Consider the following 18,886-nt stretch of genomic DNA (forward strand, 5'->3'; position numbering starts at 1 on the left):
AAGAATATTTATTCAGCAACACTGGTCAAAACTATAAGCCACATAGTGAAGTAACTCATCAAACTGGCCACCAATGGCCAAAAAAGTGGCCCACTTTCACCCAAAAAAACGGTCCGACACTAGCATTTTGTGTTTTTGGTTCGGGCATTGGCCTATTGCCCTATAGGCCAGTCCGAGCCTGGCCACCCCACACACACACAATCTTGCTCCATGGGCCCCCGAGAATTAATAGAGGAGGCGGGCATGTGTTGCTCTCCGAAACCCACAGGCGGTGCCGGGAAAAGCGTGTGTGACTCAGTCTGGCACCGAAAAGGCTGACGTGAAAGTCACGCACCAGTGCCATTGACATGAGGCAACAGGCTGACCCTGGCACCCAAAGAGCATGCACTCCCGCCGCCCTGCCCAGAAACTTTGAGGGAATATCTCATTTACGTTTTTTGTTAATCTTCTTGTCACCGCAATTCTTCACTGAAAGTCCCTTGAAGTTGCTTGCTGGACCGGAGCGACCAATTTCACTGAAGCTTAAATGAATTAGAATGATTTGGTGTCTGTTTGTGGAAGTGCAAACCTGCGTGTGCACATCCATTTAATTGCCACTTGCGAAATGGAGGGGGGGGAGAGTGCGCCATGCCTATCTGTCACCCGGATGCAGTGACCAGCCCAGAATTAGACGGGGAGAAGGGCCTCACCTGGGCGCCGAAGGCTCCGTCTCCACCTTTCAGTCCCACACTGATTATCATGGCAGCTTCCTAAAACAGACGGCTGCCTGCTGAAGATCAGTGGACGATATGGGAGGTGCACGTGGCGGCCATGTCACGCGGGAGATGGGCGTCCAGGCCTGCGTTCTCTTTGCATTCTGTGACCGGTGGCCCAGGATTTACAATGGCAAAAGCCAAAAGGCAAGTCTCGAGAGGGGATGGATCTCTCCTGGTTATCAGGGGGCGTGTTCGCTCGGACAGACAGACCTACAGGGCAAGCAGGGTCGGACTGGGCCATACAATTGTCTCGGGCACCAATGAAAACGGCGGGCGAATGCGCGCGGGACGCGGCATGGCAGGCGCCGCCCCTTAGTGGGGGTTGCCGGGCCAGAGACCTTCCGCCCCTCTCCCCCCCCCCCCCCCCACGCGGCACCCCCCTTCACGGGCGGTGTGCGGGGGCGGGGGGAGGGGGGGGGGGAACTATCACTCGCAAGGGGGGAAGGGGTGGGCGGGACGGAAGGGAAGCGGACGCCCGGAAGTGGCTGGGGGGCACACGTGGAGCGCTATAGGGGGAGGGGGTCGCCGGGGGGGGGGAACAGGAAGCCGGAGAGGGGTAGACCACTACAAAAGGGCCAGGATCGCCTCCAGAGCGATCTCGTCTCCTGGGTTCCTGTTCCCCCCCCTCACCACGACCAAGGACAAGAAGAAGCTTTCGGTTCCAGCGGCTGTTGGCGTCCTGGTTTCCCGTGGTTCGATTGAAGGAGCGAGGAGTTCGGGGTTCCGGTGTAGGAGCGAGGAGTTCGGGCGTCGCCAGCGAGAGTTGCTGTCCCGGAGATCGTAGGTCGTCACGTGGGGGATTACAGGTGAGCGCTTGAGTGCCGGGGCAGTTGTTGTGGGTTTCGTGCTGACGGGTTCACGAGGGGCGAACATGGGGGGGAGGATTTCACGGTGTTGTTGCGGCGCGGGCCCCAGGGGGCCCGTGCTCGGGTGGGGGTTCTGCAGCCGGCCCCCATGGGAGTACACAGCATATGCGGTGTAGGCGGTGCATGGCCGGGGGGAGGGGGGCGTTCGGAAGCCGCGGCATATGGCGAATAGGGGTAGGAGGTGGGATCGTCTGTGATTATGCATGGTAATCGCATAGCGAGCGTTGCGCCTTGCTGGTGGTTGGGTGATGGCAGGCGAGTGCCGGTGCAGCCGCAGGGGTGTTGTATTGTTGGGTTTCGGGATTGCTCTGCGCGTCCGCTTGGGTCCGGGATACAAATGTGGTTATAATGCACTAGGCAATGTAAAAAAGCGTGCACAAGCAGGCTTCTTCTGTGGCGGGTGTCTGGGGATCACTTGCCGCAATGACAAGAAAACAGGGCAGTTAGCCACCGCGTTTGCCAGAGTCCTCAACACTACTGTAATTGTCAGGGGCGGCGGGATGGCGTACTTCGCCTACCTCACTGTATGCGATCTCGGTGCATGAGGGCTCATAGATAGGTTGATATGCAGAGCCTGGTATGCAGTCAGAAATGGGTTTCAATCCCGGCAACACGGGCAACCGTGGGGAGAGGCAGCCACGTGGCAAATGGCGGAAATCGGTTGGAATTGTTAGATGTGTCGAAGTGTGGGTGACACTATTAAGGTTTGAGAACATATCGAGTGTGGAGCATTATGGGTGCGGTAGTTTAATGAGGAAGGGAATTGAGCTATTTTAGACATAAACATATATAATCCGTGCAAGTGACAAGGCACTGAGAATGTGCGTAATAGAAGAATCATTTCAGTGTCGCGTGTTATTGCCATTCATTTGCCGCCGAGGAACTTATGTGTCGTCGGGGCAAGTTCATCACGAGCATTCACAGGGGCATTTCGGATTTTGTGCCGCATACGGTACGTTGGGTAAGGGGGTTAATTATGTGAAATGAAATTACAGGCGATATACGGCAATATTTCGTGCGACACGGGGGCAAAAAATAAAAAAAAAAAAAAAAAAATAAAAAAAAAAAAAAAAAAAAAAACGAGTTGGGGGCTTGCTAAAGGCATAAATGGAGGGTGCATGGTGTCGGTGGGTATTTTTTATTTTGCATTGACTAGCGTGGAATCACAGCCTTAATAGGGCAAGAAACGGTACGGGCGGTCGTGTCATTGTCTGTGGCCAAGGGTTAGGTGTCTGCGAACACAGGGGGTTCGTGATAGACCTCAGGATGGACACGGTGGAGGTATACTTTAATAGTGAGACGGGAATTTGTCGCCTGAGGGGGGGAGCGTGGGGGCAGGATTTCCCACCACTCACTGCCCCGTGTACACACCCTAGACATTAGCAGAGGTGCGGGAAGGGAATTTATAAGTCAGCCCTGCTGTTACACCATCATCCCCCTGTACCACAAATACCACAATGCAATGGGGCCAAGCGGAAACGGACCTAGGGCTGGCAAATACAATTCCTAGGCAAATTAAACGGAGTGTATTAAGGGGCGAGTGGTGGCCAGGGGGGCAGCACGAGCATACAGGAATGGTTTAGAACTCTGGAGGGTATTCGCGGTGGAGCTTGATGTTGCATGCCATTGCTTGGTGTTCCCTTACAGGCCGCCGTGCCGCACGATCTGATGTCGTAGGGTTGGCTGAGAGACCACAGTGCTGTTTCGGGAAAGCTTATTGCGAATGCTGGTTTGCAAAACGGGGGGGGGGGGTGGTTTGAAGTGTGTTGATCGCGCTGTTTCAAAGGGGGGGGCCATGCACGGGTTTAAACCGTTGGCATGTTAACGTTTACATGGAGGTTATTGGGTTACTGCTTCATGCGCTGGGAGGGCGCTGTTAATTTTATTTGTGTTTTTCAAAGGACATATGTTGGTAACGTAGTTCTTGATACTGTTTGGTCAGTGGCTTTGGGACGTGGGACCACGACGGGGCGGGATTAGAAGACATTACTCGGGTGGTAACCGGCTTACTTGAAAAAGCAGGCAGGTCTCCCCCCGCGGCAAACAACATTGGCACACCCGCAGCAGGGGTGAGCAACGTTTGGAGAGGCACAGGGGCGACAGGTGGAGCGACTAGAGAGATGGCAACGGGCGTATCGTCAATGCCAGTACAAGGAGAGGCAGGCGCAGGGCCACCGGCTAAGCTACCGGCCGCCACAGGCGACGACTATTCATCTTGGTTACTGCCAGGAAGGGTAAAGAAGCAGATCTGGGATGGGAAATTTATAGATTTATTGTCCCTATTGGAGCACGAAATGGAGGGGGAGGACACACTGCATGACATTGGGGGGAGGGAGACAGTCAAAGCCAGAAAGAGGGTGAGGCCGGCTAAAACTTTAGCCAACTGGCTGGCAGCGTTTAAAATCCTGGCCCAGACCATACACTTAAAAGATCCTTCCTTGAGCCCGGCACTGATGGGTTACAGGGCCTGCGTGATTCAAGAACACAACATACTGGGTGGCAACGAATGGTTCTTAAGGGACCAACGATTCCGCCTCAGGATGGCACATGACCCAGACTTAAAATGGGTACACAAATCAGTGGAGGATTGGTTGGGTTCTACCAGGGGCACCATTGAACAGGCAGATGGGTCCATAGTATTCACAGGAGGCCGGGGGAACCAGTTGGAGATCACACACGAAGGATTGATCCTGCCCGGGCCGGGAACAACCATGGGACCGGCTCTCAACAAAACAGGCCCTGGGGGGGGAAGTAGGGTCGAGGCATCCACTTGGGTTAATAACGGGGGAGCAACGCAAGCCGGCCGGCCAGGGGCGCCTTTATTACCATCAGCACTGACACAAGGGACGGCTAGAACGGGGGGCAGCGGGACACCGGCCCTGACGATGGGGAGGACCCAGTCATATTGCCGATTTTTCAATGAGGGAGGTCTCTGCAATTGGGGCCCGAGTTGCAAATTCCGACACGCTTGTTCACTGTGTGGGGTACAGGGACATGCAGCCCGGAGCTGCCGAAGCCGATTAGCGACCGATCCAACAAAACAAACGCGATAAGGCAGACAGGAGGGGAGGGGTGCCACGAAGGTGTAGAAGGGTGTATACTAGTACGTACTTTGCAGCTAATAATATCCTGTAACCTAATGATATGTACAAACTTGGCAGTTATAATATCCTGTAACCTAACGATATGTTATCCATAAAAAATTTTGTTTTCAAAGGTGACTGTGTGGATGGTACTTCTCAGATGGCAGGGGCAGGGACATGGACTCCCAAGGGACCGCTCAGACAAGGCGGCCACGGTAAAGAAATGCGGGATGGAACTAAAGGGGCCAGGGAAGGGAGGGGATCACGGAACGTCCTAAATCACAAAGGGTTCTCACCGATAAAGGTAGAGAAGTTGTTGGCATGGCTATCACAATACCCCCACTCAGAAGAAAGGAACAGATTGGCCGAGGGTTTCACGATGGGTTTTCGTATTCCTTACAAGGGGGCCATTGGGTCAAGGTATGCGGAGAACGCCAAATCCATAAAAGATTGGCCTTCGGTGGTGAGGGACAAAATATTCAAAGAAATAGAACTAGGGAGGGTGGCGGGACCTTACACGAGCCCCCCGCTAGAACACTTCATCATATCTCCGCTGGGGATCGTGCCAAAAAAGGACAAGGGCAAGTTTCGCCTCATACACAATTTATCATACCCAAAAGGGGGTTCGGTGAACGATGGTCTGGACGTGTCAGACTGTTCGGTTTCTTACGCATCTTTCGACCAAGCCGTCAGCCTTGCACGGATGGCGGGCAAGGGCGCTTTACTGGCTAAGGTAGACATAGAGGCCGCATTCCGCTTACTGCCGGTGCATCCGGACAGTTTCCATTTACTAGGTTTCCAGTTTGAAAATCAAGTCTTTGTGGATTTATGCATGCCAATGGGGTGCAGCATTTCGTGTGCATACTTTGAGGCATTCAGCTCATTCTTGGAGTGGGTTCTGGGAAAAATGGAGGGGAGGGGCGGGAAAACACATTACCTCGATGACTTCTTGTTTGTAGGAAGTCGGGGCACAAACATTTGCGCCTCGTTACTGGATACATTCATTACACTGGCACACCAGCTGGGGGTTCCTCTGGCGGACGACAAAACCCAAGGGCCGTGCACCAAACTAACATACTTGGGGATAGAAATAGATACCGAGGAGGGAGCATGCCGCTTGCCACGAGACAAGATCGAGGAATTTATAGCGGACATTGACGCGGCACTTGCTAGCGACCGTGTCACCGTGAAGAACATTCAATTCCTGGTGGGGAAGTTCAATTTCGCTGCAAGGGTTATTCCGGCGGGTAGGGTGTTCGCCAGGCGATTGGCCATGGCCACAGGGGGATCCGTAACAGCATGGCACAAGGTGCGCATGGGGAAGGGCATGAAAGAGGACCTCCAAGTATGGCGCACTTTCCTAAAGGATTTCAATGGGATATGCATATGGCAGACACCATGGACATCCAGCGCTCAGCTACAGCTGTTCACGGACGCAGCAGGGCGGGGAGGGTTCGGGGCCATATTGGGAAGGGAGTGGTGCAGGGGCGACTGGCCTAAACAGTGGAGTAGAAGGGGTTTGTGCACGAACATAACAGTATTGGAATTATTCCCGATCGTGGCGGCTTTACACATTTGGCAGGGCGAATTGACCAACAAGCGTTTGGTGATATGGTCGGATAACATGGCCGTCGTACAGGCGATCAATAACAACGCGGCAAGATGCCCAGCCACACTCTCCCTGCTGCGCAACCTAGTACGCAAATGCTTGTATATAAATGCAGCGATAAGCGCAAGGCACATTGAAGGAGTGACTAATACGGCGGCGGACGCCCTTTCTCGTTCGCAGATGGTTCGATTCCGGAAGGCACATCCGCTGGCGCATCACAACATGACACCCTTCAACGAGCAGCTGTGGCAACTAGTAAGCTGGAGCAAGGAATGCGTCAGTTAGCCACCCGAGCATTGGCAGGGAGCACTAGGGCACGTTACCGAAATAACTTTTCAACTTTCCTAAATTACACCAGACACTTGGGGGAGGTGAGCGGGGAGGCGAAGGTACACGGTTTTACGCTCCGGGCAAAAGAGGAAGGAAAATCCAGGTCATGGATGGCGGCGCACCTCAGCGCAGTGGCCTTCCATCATCAGCTGGAGGGTACGGCCGACCCAACCAAAGGTTTTTTGGTCAGGTCTGCCCTGAAAGGCTGGGACAGGGATAGGGATACCCCACGAACAACACACGAGAGGAGACCCATTGAGTTCCATTTGCTAAAGAGGTTAATGAGTGCTTTGGCAGACGTATGTTATTCGGGCCACGAGCATACCATGTTCAAGGCCTGCTTCGCCACGGCCTTTTTTGGCGCTCTACGGGTGAGCGAGCGGGTGGCGGCGGCGAAGGGCGATGGGGAGTACAAGGCGTTGTTAATAGGGGACATCACCATCAGGAGCGAGGTACTGCACATAAGGATTAGGGTATCAAAAACCGACCAGGGAGCCAAGGGCTGCCCCCTGGCCCTGGCTAGTTTAGGGCAAGACTCATTCTGTCCAGTAAAAAACATGGAACGGTACCTAGCGATAAGGAGGGAGGGACCAGGGTATCTATTCACTCACGCCAATGGCTCTCCCCTCACGCAGTTTCAGTTCCGACAGGTACTGGCTACTACACTACGCAGTATCGGGGAAAACCCAGCCCAATATTCAACACATTCTTTCCGCATAGGCGCGGCTACCACGGCCAGTAGGGAGGGTATGGGGGAGGAGGAAGTCAAGAAGCTGGGCCGGTGGGAGTCCGACAAATACAAGGTTTATGTACGCTTATAAACCAGCCTGCACGGGAAGGGGGGGGGGAGGGGGGGGGAACAGAAGGAGGGGTACACATGTTAATCACTGTCATGTTTCCTCCCAGATGCAGCACTGGTGTGGATCGTAGGACATTCCTTCGTGACTCGGGCAGCGGGTAGAGCGCGGACGGCACACAGGGATGGGAACCTGGGATTCCAGCAGACAAGGATACAGTGGCTGGGAAAGGCCGGCCTCCATTGCGACCAGCTGTGGGATATTCTAGTAGCGGCTTTACACATGCACGGTCACCCCGACGTGATACTGATTCACACGGGGGGGAACGATCTGGTTACAAAGGGACGCAAAGATTTATCCGCACAGTTAAGGGCCCTGTTCACCAGAATTGGCAGGGAATTTAGGGGGGCTGAAACAATGTGGTCAGAAATCATCCCCAGAAAGGTATGGAGGGGGGCGGCTCGACACGGGGCGATCGAGGAATCGAGAAGAAAGATCAACGGGAAGATGGGGGGATTTCTAAAAAACAGAGGTATGGCCTGGGTAAGGCATCCCCTGTTAACTCTAAAAGTACCTGGGTATTTCGATTCTGACGGAACACACTTATCAGATGTAGGAACAGCGCTAATGTGCCTGGAATGGATAGAAGGGCTACGGAAAGTGGGTTGTGCATAAGGGCATGGAAAGCGGGGAGGAGGGAAAGGGGGTGGGGGGAACTCTCTGCCGCCGGCTGCCCGCAGAGAGTCTTGGAGGAGTTACAATGCGATCCCTGTAGAAAAGCGCTGTCCGGCCCATAGGGGAAGGCACAGCCAACAGATTAGATCATACGGTGCCCCCGGAGTACTAGACTCGGGGGAGGCCCTGGGAAAAGGGGAGGGTGATAGGGGTCTTGGAAACCATTCCAAACTCAAAAGAGAGGGTCGGGGGGGGGGCAAAAGAACGAAGTCAAAACACAACTAAGGTATACAAGGGGAAGCCCTCCAGGGGGGGGAAGGAACTGGAGTAAGAGGGCCTCCGGTGGAGGCGGGGCTACAGAAGGAGGGACGGGGAGTCTCATTAGCACGGGACAATAGGCAGAAGGACATCGCAAGATGATGACCGTTTAGGCAGGGAGAAAGTGGTGGGGGGTCGGCACCGGAGGGCGGGGCCGGCCCGGTGTATGTATGTGATGTATTGGGCACTGTCGGTGGTGTCTGTATAGGAACTAACTTGCCAGGCGCCAAGGGGCGGCCTGCGGTAGATAGAAGGGGAACCGGGGAGGAAGCAAAGAGGGGAGGGGGCGGGAGGAGAGGCAAGTTGGGGCCTACGGAACAAAGTTAAGTGGTGTACGGCACGATACAGATGGGGCAAGGGGCAATCAGCGACAACGGAGCACGGGGTAGAGAGAAGATAGACAGGGACGGGGTACCCCGGAGACATCCTCGGGACGACGACGGGGAGGGGGGGGGGGGTGACCCTAGGTAACCTCACACGGAGTAGAAGAACCTGTGGTGTGGCGAATTACGGATCGTATGTAAGATAACTCCAAGACTTTATGCAAAATAAAGCTGCTGTGGCATTAACTTTCCAACCGTACAATTGTCTCCGCCTATGATTGTTTGCGCCTGGAAGGGAGGTGGAAGGGGGAAGGCCGGCAAGAGGGGAATGGGGGGAGGTGGGGGGGGGGGCAGCGGTGCCGGCCTTACCCTACACCGGGACGACGGGAGGGAAGAGTGGTGAGTGCTGTGGGGCGGAGGCGAAGGGTGTTAGGCTGCCCCCGCTACGGCGGGCGAATGCGCGCGGGACGCGGCATGGCAGGCGCCGCCCCTTAGTGGGGGTTGCCGGGCCAGAGACCTTCCGCCCCTCTCCCCCCCCCCCCCCCCACGCGGCACCCCCCTTCACGGGCGGTGTGCGGGGGCGGGGGGAGGGGGGGGGGGAACTATCACTCGCAAGGGGGGAAGGGGTGGGCGGGACGGAAGGGAAGCGGACGCCCGGAAGTGGCTGGGGGGCACACGTGGAGCGCTATAGGGGGAGGGGGTCGCCGGGGGGGGGGAACAGGAAGCCGGAGAGGGGTAGACCACTACAAAAGGGCCAGGATCGCCTCCAGAGCGATCTCGTCTCCTGGGTTCCTGTTCCCCCCCCTCACCACGACCAAGGACAAGAAGAAGCTTTCCCACCCGCCCTCCCGTTAGGAAGAAATGTGTTGTAACCAATTTCTTTCTTTTTCAGGTCGCCCGGCGGAGTTACAATGCGATCCCTGTAGAAAAGCGCTGTCCGGCCCATAGGGGAAGGCACAGCCAACAGATTAGATCATACGGTGCCCCCGGAGTACTAGACTCGGGGGAGGCCCTGGGAAAAGGGGAGGGTGATAGGGGTCTTGGAAACCATTCCAAACTCAAAAGAGAGGGTCGGGGGGGGGGGCAAAAGAACGAAGTCAAAACACAACTAAGGTATACAAGGGGAAGCCCTCCAGGGGGGGGAAGGAACTGGAGTAAGAGGGCCTCCGGTGGAGGCGGGGCTACAGAAGGAGGGACGGGGAGTCTCATTAGCACGGGACAATAGGCAGAAGGACATCGCAAGATGATGACCGTTTAGGCAGGGAGAAAGTGGTGGGGGGTCGGCACCGGAGGGCGGGGCCGGCCCGGTGTATGTATGTGATGTATTGGGCACTGTCGGTGGTGTCTGTATAGGAACTAACTTGCCAGGCGCCAAGGGGCGGCCTGCGGTAGATAGAAGGGGAACCGGGGAGGAAGCAAAGAGGGGAGGGGGCGGGAGGAGAGGCAAGTTGGGGCCTACGGAACAAAGTTAAGTGGTGTACGGCACGATACAGATGGGGCAAGGGGCAATCAGCGACAACGGAGCACGGGGTAGAGAGAAGATAGACAGGGACGGGGTACCCCGGAGACATCCTCGGGACGACGACGGGGAGGGGGGGGGGGGTGACCCTAGGTAACCTCACACGGAGTAGAAGAACCTGTGGTGTGGCGAATTACGGATCGTATGTAAGATAACTCCAAGACTTTATGCAAAATAAAGCTGCTGTGGCATTAACTTTCCAACCGTACAATTGTCTCCGCCTATGATTGTTTGCGCCTGGAAGGGAGGTGGAAGGGGGAAGGCCGGCAAGAGGGGAATGGGGGGAGGTGGGGGGGGGGGGCAGCGGTGCCGGCCTTACCCTACACCGGGACGACGGGAGGGAAGAGTGGTGAGTGCTGTGGGGCGGAGGCGAAGGGTGTTAGGCTGCCCCCGCTAAGTGGCCCACAGTTGCTATTCATTCCTTTTGTGACCCTGTTTGGATAGTAACCAAGGGGGAGGTTTTTTGATAAAGTGGGATGCAAATTGTGCATTTTAAAGAATATTTATTCAGCAAAACTGGTCAAAACTATTAGCTGCATATTGTCCCACTTTGACCAAAACAACTGGGCCAGCCCAGCATTTTGCATTTTTGGTTCGGCCATGGACCTATTGCCCTATTGGCCAGTCCAAGCCTGGGGCAATGCACAAACCAGAAACGCAAAATGCTAGTGTGGGCTAAATTTTGGGTCAAAGTGGGCCACTTTTTGGCCAGTGTGGGCCAGTTTGATGAGTTACTTCACCATGTGGTTAGTAGATTTGACCAGTGCTGCTGAATAAATATTCTTTAAAATGCACAATCTGCATCACATTTTATCAAAAAACTCCCCCTTGGGTACTATTCAAACAGTTTGTGACAAAAGGACTGAATTGCCATTTGCAACTGTGGGCCACTTTCTCATTGGTGCCTGGGACGATTTTATGCCCCAGTCCGGCCCTGCGTATCCGGTTAAAAAGCCTTCTGAAAAAAGTCTCTCATTTGCATCTACCGTGAACAAAGGGGAGATAATTAAAGGACGGTTGGTAGGTAGGAGAGGAGGGGGTAAGTGCCCTTCAAAAGGACAAGTGGAAACAAACGTTAAAAAAAGCAGAAAGGCATCGTGTTCTGATGTGCCCAGAGACAACCCAGAATCGCCGTATCTTCTTGGAATCATTGCTTATTGTTCCTCGGACGGCAGACCTGGACATATCTGGGGAAACCAGAAGATGGACCATAGCTGCGGTGAAACTTATAGACCTGGCGTTAAAAATGACAATTCAATCCTCAAACGAGATGATGGAAAATGGCCCAGTTTAAGAAAACTCGTACATTTTCGACCAGACTCCATGGATAGCTAGCCAGTGGACTAATTAACAATGAAGTATCTACCTCTAGAGGACGAGGCCGGTGTCTCTGATCGGTTCTCTTAACCTTAAAAAAATCATTATCTTGTGCTTAAATTCAAGTATTAATAATAAAAAAGGCATTATTGAGTAAGACGTTTTTCAACAAGGTGTTTTCACGTTGAACCGTTATGGCATGCCTAGGAGACATGGCAATGCCATGTGCTGAGAGAAGAGGAGACGCTGGGCGTAATCTGAAAAGTGTCATCTTGCTGATGAAAGGCATCCAATTACAAATCTGGCGCATGCCCACTTTGCGCCAGCTAAAGCTCCTTTTAAATCAATCAGAGATGGCTTTGGTTTTTCTTGGGAGGCAATTTTCCAATACCAAATAAATAAATAATAATTAGCAATATGACCCGAGCGGCGGGGGCATTACCGACTCAGGTAATGTCCCAGGGCCCATAGTTAATGAGTTGGTAATGCCCCCACCACGAGGGTCATACTGCTATTAGTACCACGGCCCTCAATATATGCGTGACCGGGGCACTAAAAGCATTTTTTTCTGCCCCGAAAAGCCGCGGCATTTCGGGACAGAAAAAAAAACTACCAAAAAAATGGCCGCCGGGAAAGGGAAAACGGGAGTCTGTATTCTCTTTCCATGGCGGCCTTTGCATGGCCACAAGTGTTCCCAGCGCTTCCGCTCCCGAAAAAAAAGAAGCAGAAGGTAAGTGGAGTTGGGAGGGCGGGAGGGAGGGGAAGGGGGTAGAGAAAAAAAAAAAAAGATACCTGCGTCCCGGGCAGGGGATGATGGAAGCCTCCAGCTGTGTGGAGGCGTGGAGTCTCCACACTGCTGGAGGCTGCCATCGTCCCCCACCAGGGACGCAGGAGCAAGAAGGTAAGTGGGGTGGGGTAGGGAGGAGGGAGGGAAGGGGAAAAAAAAAAGCTTACCTGAGTCCCCAGTGGGGGCGAAGGCAGCCTTTCAGCCGTGGGGAGGCTCGGAGTGGGGATGGCCCTGCTTCGAGCCTCCTCATTGGCTGAGGGTCTGCCACGCCCCCACGCAGAGGACAAGACCATGGGATCCCGGCCAAGAACCGACGGATTCTCGCCGGGTAAGGACCCGGCGAGAGCCAATCAGAATGCGTGTTTCATTCTGCTTGACTCTCGCCGGGTACTAATAGTAATTTGGCAACTGCTAATAACAGTCACTTAGGAAAATGTGTTTAAAAGGCAAAACTCCAGTCTCTGGTTTTCTCTGTGAGGTGTTTGCACTTGAAATCAACGTATAACGTTTTATAATTTACTAAGTTAATGGTCGCTATTCCGCAAACACATGTAGGCAAGCCAATTTCATGGGCTACAGAATGTCACTGAGAGCTCGCTCAAACTGCCCCTATAACTTTCAGATAGCTAACCAACTCTGATTTTGCAATTTTATTCTGGGACTTGCAGTTGTGACTGCTCTGCTACAAGTCCCAGAATGCAGAGGAACTAAACGGGACTGGCTGAGAAAGTCCTGCCTGCCGCAGGGTCACTTGAGACTTCTGGACACCGCCTCAGGTCAGTCGCATTACCCAATAAAGGTTCCCTGCTGTAGAGAAAAGGCCAGGTGTCTGCAACCTCTGCCTCTTCAGGTGTTTTGTACTACCAGTCCAATTAGCCCCAGCTAGCATAGTTAATGGACAGGGATCATTGGAATTGTGGTTCAAAACACCTGGAAAGCAGTGGCATGTCCAGGGAGTGGCCTGGGGTGGCCCGTGCTACCCCAGTAATCTGATTGGCTAACCCGGGTGCCACCCCATTATCTTAAACTATGATAATTAAACTTTGAACATCGGAATGTAAGACACTAATGTTAGTAATTAAAGTGGATATTGGTAGTGGAGGCAAATAGTACATTAATGCTATTCAGACACGTGTGTGTGTGTGTGCGCGCACAAGCGCAATCGTACTTCAATACACCCTTGCATAAATCAGTCCTTCACTTGGGCCACCCGAATCAATTGAGTCTGGACACCCCGCTGCTGGGGAGAAGCAGGGTTATAGACACATGCAATAGGCAGTTCCTTTCCAAGGCAGTTCCCTGATAAGTGTATACAGATGTTTGTATTGTGTCATATGATGGAGTTGTTACTAACGAGATAAGAAAAAAAACTGGGAGCTGATCAACAATAGAGCCGATTGGAGGCAACCGATGAAAACTAGTTTGAATGGGCAACAATTTGAAGGAGAGGAGCCAGGCTGGTGCAAGTGTTTCCTGGCTAGAAGTCGCCAGGCTCGGCGAAACCATAATGAGTGTTTGCCACCGCTAGGTGCTACGGTACGCTTGCTGGTCTTGCAAGGAAAGACAAAGGGCATTGCAATGGCTAGCGGCATGATCAGCTAGTGGGCCACCTCGACATGCTAGCCAGAATCCAGCATCACAGGCCTAGCTAGAGTACTAGATCTGATGCTACATACTAGCCAGAATCCAGCATCACAGGCCTAGCTAAAGTACCAGATCTGATGCTTCTCAACGGCTTGAAGTGACCTCTCGTGGTCTGAATGTCTAGCGGGCCCTTTGCACGCTAGGCCCTGGGCTCGGTATAGAGTTTTCTGGATCTGAAACCACTCAACACCAAGTCAAGTCCTCATTAAGGATGGTTTTAAACGTTGCACGCTTGTGTATTCCTTGTTTGCCAAGAGTAATTGTGTTTTTATCTTGTGTCATTCCTGTTTTCCTAGGAACATTTGTCGTGCAGGTCACCGCAAACGACGACGATGATCCAACCTACGGGAACAGCGCACGCGTGGTCTACAGCATCCTCCAGGGGCAGCCATACTTCTCGGTGGAGTCTGAGACAGGTCAGTGTGCACTCTCTCCAGCATCCCTCTCATCCCATCACCTTCCCCCTTACCCTCCTTGCCACTGTTATTAGTTTCATGTCGCCCGAAGAGGGGGATAATGGACACAGACTTCAGATCAATTCAATCTTCATCCCTGCCACTGTCTGACAAACTCACCCGTCACCAGCGACATCACAACATCACAACCTGAGCATCGACACCAAGTGAAATAACTAGGAATCCACTCAGGCGATCCAGTGTGCGCCAAGAACAGATCATGGGATGGAAACACGCTTCTGGAAGACCCGTTTCCGGCCCGTTCCCGCCTCCTCTGAGCACCGAGCACTTAAGGAAGCCGCCTGAGAAAAAACACAGAGCCTTCAGGAGGGGTTAGCTGGCTTTCGCTGGGCTTGTGTGGGAGTGGGGTGAAGTGAGGACAAATGAGAGGGGCGCAGGAAGGATGATTACAGACTCATACAATTGGGACAGGCGCATGCGTCTATGTGGCAACACATCCCATGCCCCTGCAGCTGCAATCACACATTCCCCACTGAGGCGACCGGCTCACACACATCTTGCCACATACAGGGCTCAAGTCGAGGGTGCACGCGGGTGGACGGAGTCCACCCACTTTTTTCAGAGGGTGGACTCAGTCAACCCCATCCGACCCTCCCCCTGACCCCCCAGCAAAAGTGTCTTCTTTGAATTCATGAATTAACACCAACCTCAGAGCTTGAACCACATTGTTTAGATTCACAGGGCGGACACTTCACCACTGCACTATATAACCTGATGAAAATGAACATACAACTGAAGGTGAAATGTCCCATTTCGGTACTGCAAGTCCCAGGGAAAACATTGATAATTGGTTCTCGGAGTTTAAAACATGCACACCTTGAAACGTTTTTAAAAACACTATTAGATGAAAATATCCTCTCTTGTTTTTGTGTGTGTGTTGATTTTATGAAAGGCAAATGCCATTTGTCCTGTGAAATTTTGGTGGTTATTAAAAGCCAATTCAATGAATTGTGGATATTTCACCTTGATATGCTCATTTTTGGCGACTTGCATCCAATTGCGTTTGTTAATGAGTCCCCCCACTTCTTTTTTTAGGACTTCACCCCATTGCTAAACCAATCAGCGGGGACCGACCAGGCAGTGCGCTCCATGCCTCAGTATGGGACAAGGCATCTCTCCAATGTAAATGCGGCAAGATTACTTGTAAAGTAACATGCAGCCACTAAAACCTTGACTTATTTACATTGAATCGATTCCTTTCTCCCTAGTTGGCACCTGTGAAAGTCTTAAGTGCTTTTTTTTATAACAACCATTCAACTATTTAGGCATTAAATAATTAAATATTACATTGGTCATTCTTTTTTGAATGCAGGGTGTGCATCTGACCGTTGTACTTAGTTTGCACATATGCACATATGCATTCCTAACCATAGAGAATTCATACCACTCTATACTGCAAAACCCACATGTTCATAATGCATAGACCATATGCCCCGCCGCATAGTTATGTCCACATATAGATAAACGTGTGTGCCGACCAAGACAACGTGCCTGATTCACAGAAGCGTTTTTATAAGGGGGCAATCCCATTGGAAAATGCTGAGGGAATCAGGCCCACCATCTCATATCAGGTGGGGAATCATTCAATCAATTTTGGGGGACAGTTGGAAGAAATGCAAAGGGGGTCTCCTCTTTCTTTCCTTTAACAATTTCACCCCTCTGCATGCACCTCTCAAACTCTAACCAAACACAAGCACAACCCTAAAGCACAACAAACCGCACAAACTTCACTACATCGCAACTACAAAACAAACCACACATAGCTTCACACGACGGCTACCGACCGGATAGCACCCCCATGCTCAGCGAACAGTGTTAACCGAACTGAAGCTGTCAACAGCACATCACAGCTCTCTTGCACTTATCCTGCTTGTTCCCACTAACTCACCTCCCACTCCCGTTCCTTTTCAGATCCGCCAGAGCACCAGGGGACCACTCCGGTGCGCGGTACAAATATCCTTTAACATTAACATTGTACTATGCTGACTTGTAACTGCCAATAACGGCACTTACTTATCAGCGTGCTCTAGGCGTGGTAGTTGGCTGAGAGGAAGGACCCTACAACACACGGGCAGTCTGATATTTTGCCTGACCATAGGCAAACAGTGCTCCTGAGTAAGGCAGGCGAAATGTCTAAAATTTAATCAGCATAAGTAATGGCAAATGTTGGGCCAAATTCGACCACTTCCCCATATCTCCCGTGAAGCAAAATTGCTGATTCTTCTACAAGAAATTGCACATTTGGCCTTTACTTGTTTTGGCACGAAAATATGTCAGCCACTGTGGCGGTAAAAAACATATCTCTCTCCCAATTAGTTGAAATATTTGTGGGCTTGAATTAACAATTCACCAAAACTCAGTTCTGTCCGGAGAGAAGAAATCAGCGGTAATTTCGCCACTTCAGTGAAGTGAAATTTAACGCGCATTTGGCCAATGCCTTTTTCGCCAGAGTGTATTTTGCCCATGCCTTCTCCTGAGAAATTCTCACTTGTGGACGTTAAGTTAAAGTCCACCTTCTGTGACAAATCAACTTCCGGGGCACTAGTGGTCCAGAGATGAATATCAGTTTCTAAACCATCAATCACCCAACACCTAGTACTCCAGAAGGGATCCGAACAGATTGGAAATACAAGCAAATTATAAAACTCCTTGTCCAATTTTGGTAACGTGGACGGAACGACAGGCTTATCTCTGCAAGGTTGTGCACCGTTGGTTAGTTGGAACACACCGAAAATACAATTCTAACTAAATGATAAAAGGGACTGTCCATTCAAGTTTGTTTAAAAATATCTATTTTATTATTACCACAACAGACAGTTCTAGCACACTACAAAATATAACCTACCCTGTAAAGGAATGCAGAGGACAGACAGTTTCAAGAAGGAAAAGGGATGCACTTTGGATACTGACAGGAGGGTAGTCGTTAAAGTAATTAATCTCAATAGTTCAGGGATACTTGGTTTCAACACAAGGGGTGCAATGGGTCATAAACTGTCCCTAGTGGCCTTCGGAGAAGGGGGACAGAACCACTGTGTACCTTGTGCTTGTAGAAGTACTTGGATCTCGACAGTTTCAAGTCGGCTTCAGGTTCAAGATGGGAGACAGCTGCGGGTATCAAGCGGCAGGCAGTTCGGCCAGTGAGGCTGGACGGCAGAAGGCTGGACAACACAGTGGCTCAGGGTCAGGAATCATTGTCTCAGGGCTGTTTGGTGGGTCTGGAGCACTGGTCGAGATGTCTAGGATGGTGTGAGCGATTGTGGCGTAACAACAGTCAGCGGCGCAGCTGGTTGCCGCTCGAGGGGCTCGACTTGCTTGAAAATGTCCTTTAAGGTGGACATTGGTTGATGTTTGTCAATGCACTCCTCCTAGCTTCTTCACTGGGCTCGTGTTATCCTTTAAGGCAGACAGCCCAAAGCTGAGGAGAGTGTTGCAGGCACCGGCCTTATACTAGGTTTGGTTCAGAGACTCTCTGGCACTTCCCACATAGGAAGCTTGCTTGCGGAGCCTAGCAGGGCACGCTGTGTGCTGGCTGGGTACTGGTTCTGGAGCTGCTGGAGAGTCTTCTGGAGTCAATATCTCCCTCTGTTCCCTGGGAAATGTTTAGGGGAGGGATCCTGCTTCCCTCTTGGAAATCCTGGCCTTCCTTCACTGTGGAAGCTGTAAGGCAGCCTGTACCTTCAGCCAGGGTCCAAATTAGTTCTTCTTGTTATTCCTTGCAAAGTCTTCAGACGATCTGCACAAAAGAGGGGCTTGACCCTATTTTAAAGCCAAATGGACCACATTGATTGGTGTAGGCTATGCCTACCTAAATGAACCAATCCTGGGTCCCTACCAACAATATCTTGTATCCATAAGTCATAACCAGAGTGCTTTGCAACAGAAAAGGCAAAGGGGTGAAAACATGTAATACTAAGTCCCACCCATCTTGTTGTCTGTTGTGGATCAAAGGGTCTCTCTAGTTAATGGAGCTCTCTGTGGTTCCTGATTAAACCAACAGGTCGCGCAAAAACAGACTTTCTGTCTACATCAATCCACATACTCGTACCTTCTGAATGGGCTCCACCTGCAGGGGTTGCCTAAGGTAAACACATAGTCCCAGACATGACAGGTCACTGCCCTTAATACTGAGAGGCAGAAGCTGGCTTCAGGTTGACACAGTACATATCAAAGGTTACTGGGGTTTTCCTGTCTTTTGTTATACCTCTGCAGCCAGGCCCTGTGTGGGCCTGTTTGAAATATACTCTATTAGTATGTTAGTTATGTTAATTGCTGCCACCATCTGCAGAGGGTAAACAAACAGACAGGGGGATCCATGGAGCCTTTGATAGTTAATTAGGCCGGCCATGGCAGAAGGAAGGTTTTGTCCCTGCCCCTTCTGAGATGCATC

General features: G+C 51.9%; 1 protein-coding gene across 3 annotated transcripts in view; it reads left to right on the forward strand.

Annotated features, from left to right (window-relative positions):
* The window catches only part of LOC138481457 (cadherin-6-like), a 295,066-nt gene that overhangs the window by 198,267 nt on the left and 77,913 nt on the right, over positions 1-18,886 (forward strand). For all 3 annotated transcript variants that reach the window (XM_069613608.1, XM_069613607.1, XM_069613609.1), the window contains one exon: positions 14,320-14,439. In XM_069613608.1, the coding sequence (XP_069469709.1) occupies positions 14,320-14,439 (120 nt within the window). The remainder of the gene's footprint in view (positions 1-14,319; positions 14,440-18,886) is intronic.

The sequence above is a fragment of the Ambystoma mexicanum genome, chromosome 5p (assembly GCF_040938575.1).
Source record: "Ambystoma mexicanum isolate Mex_15411 chromosome 5p, UKY_AmexF1_1, whole genome shotgun sequence".
NCBI lineage: Eukaryota > Metazoa > Chordata > Amphibia > Caudata > Ambystomatidae > Ambystoma > Ambystoma mexicanum.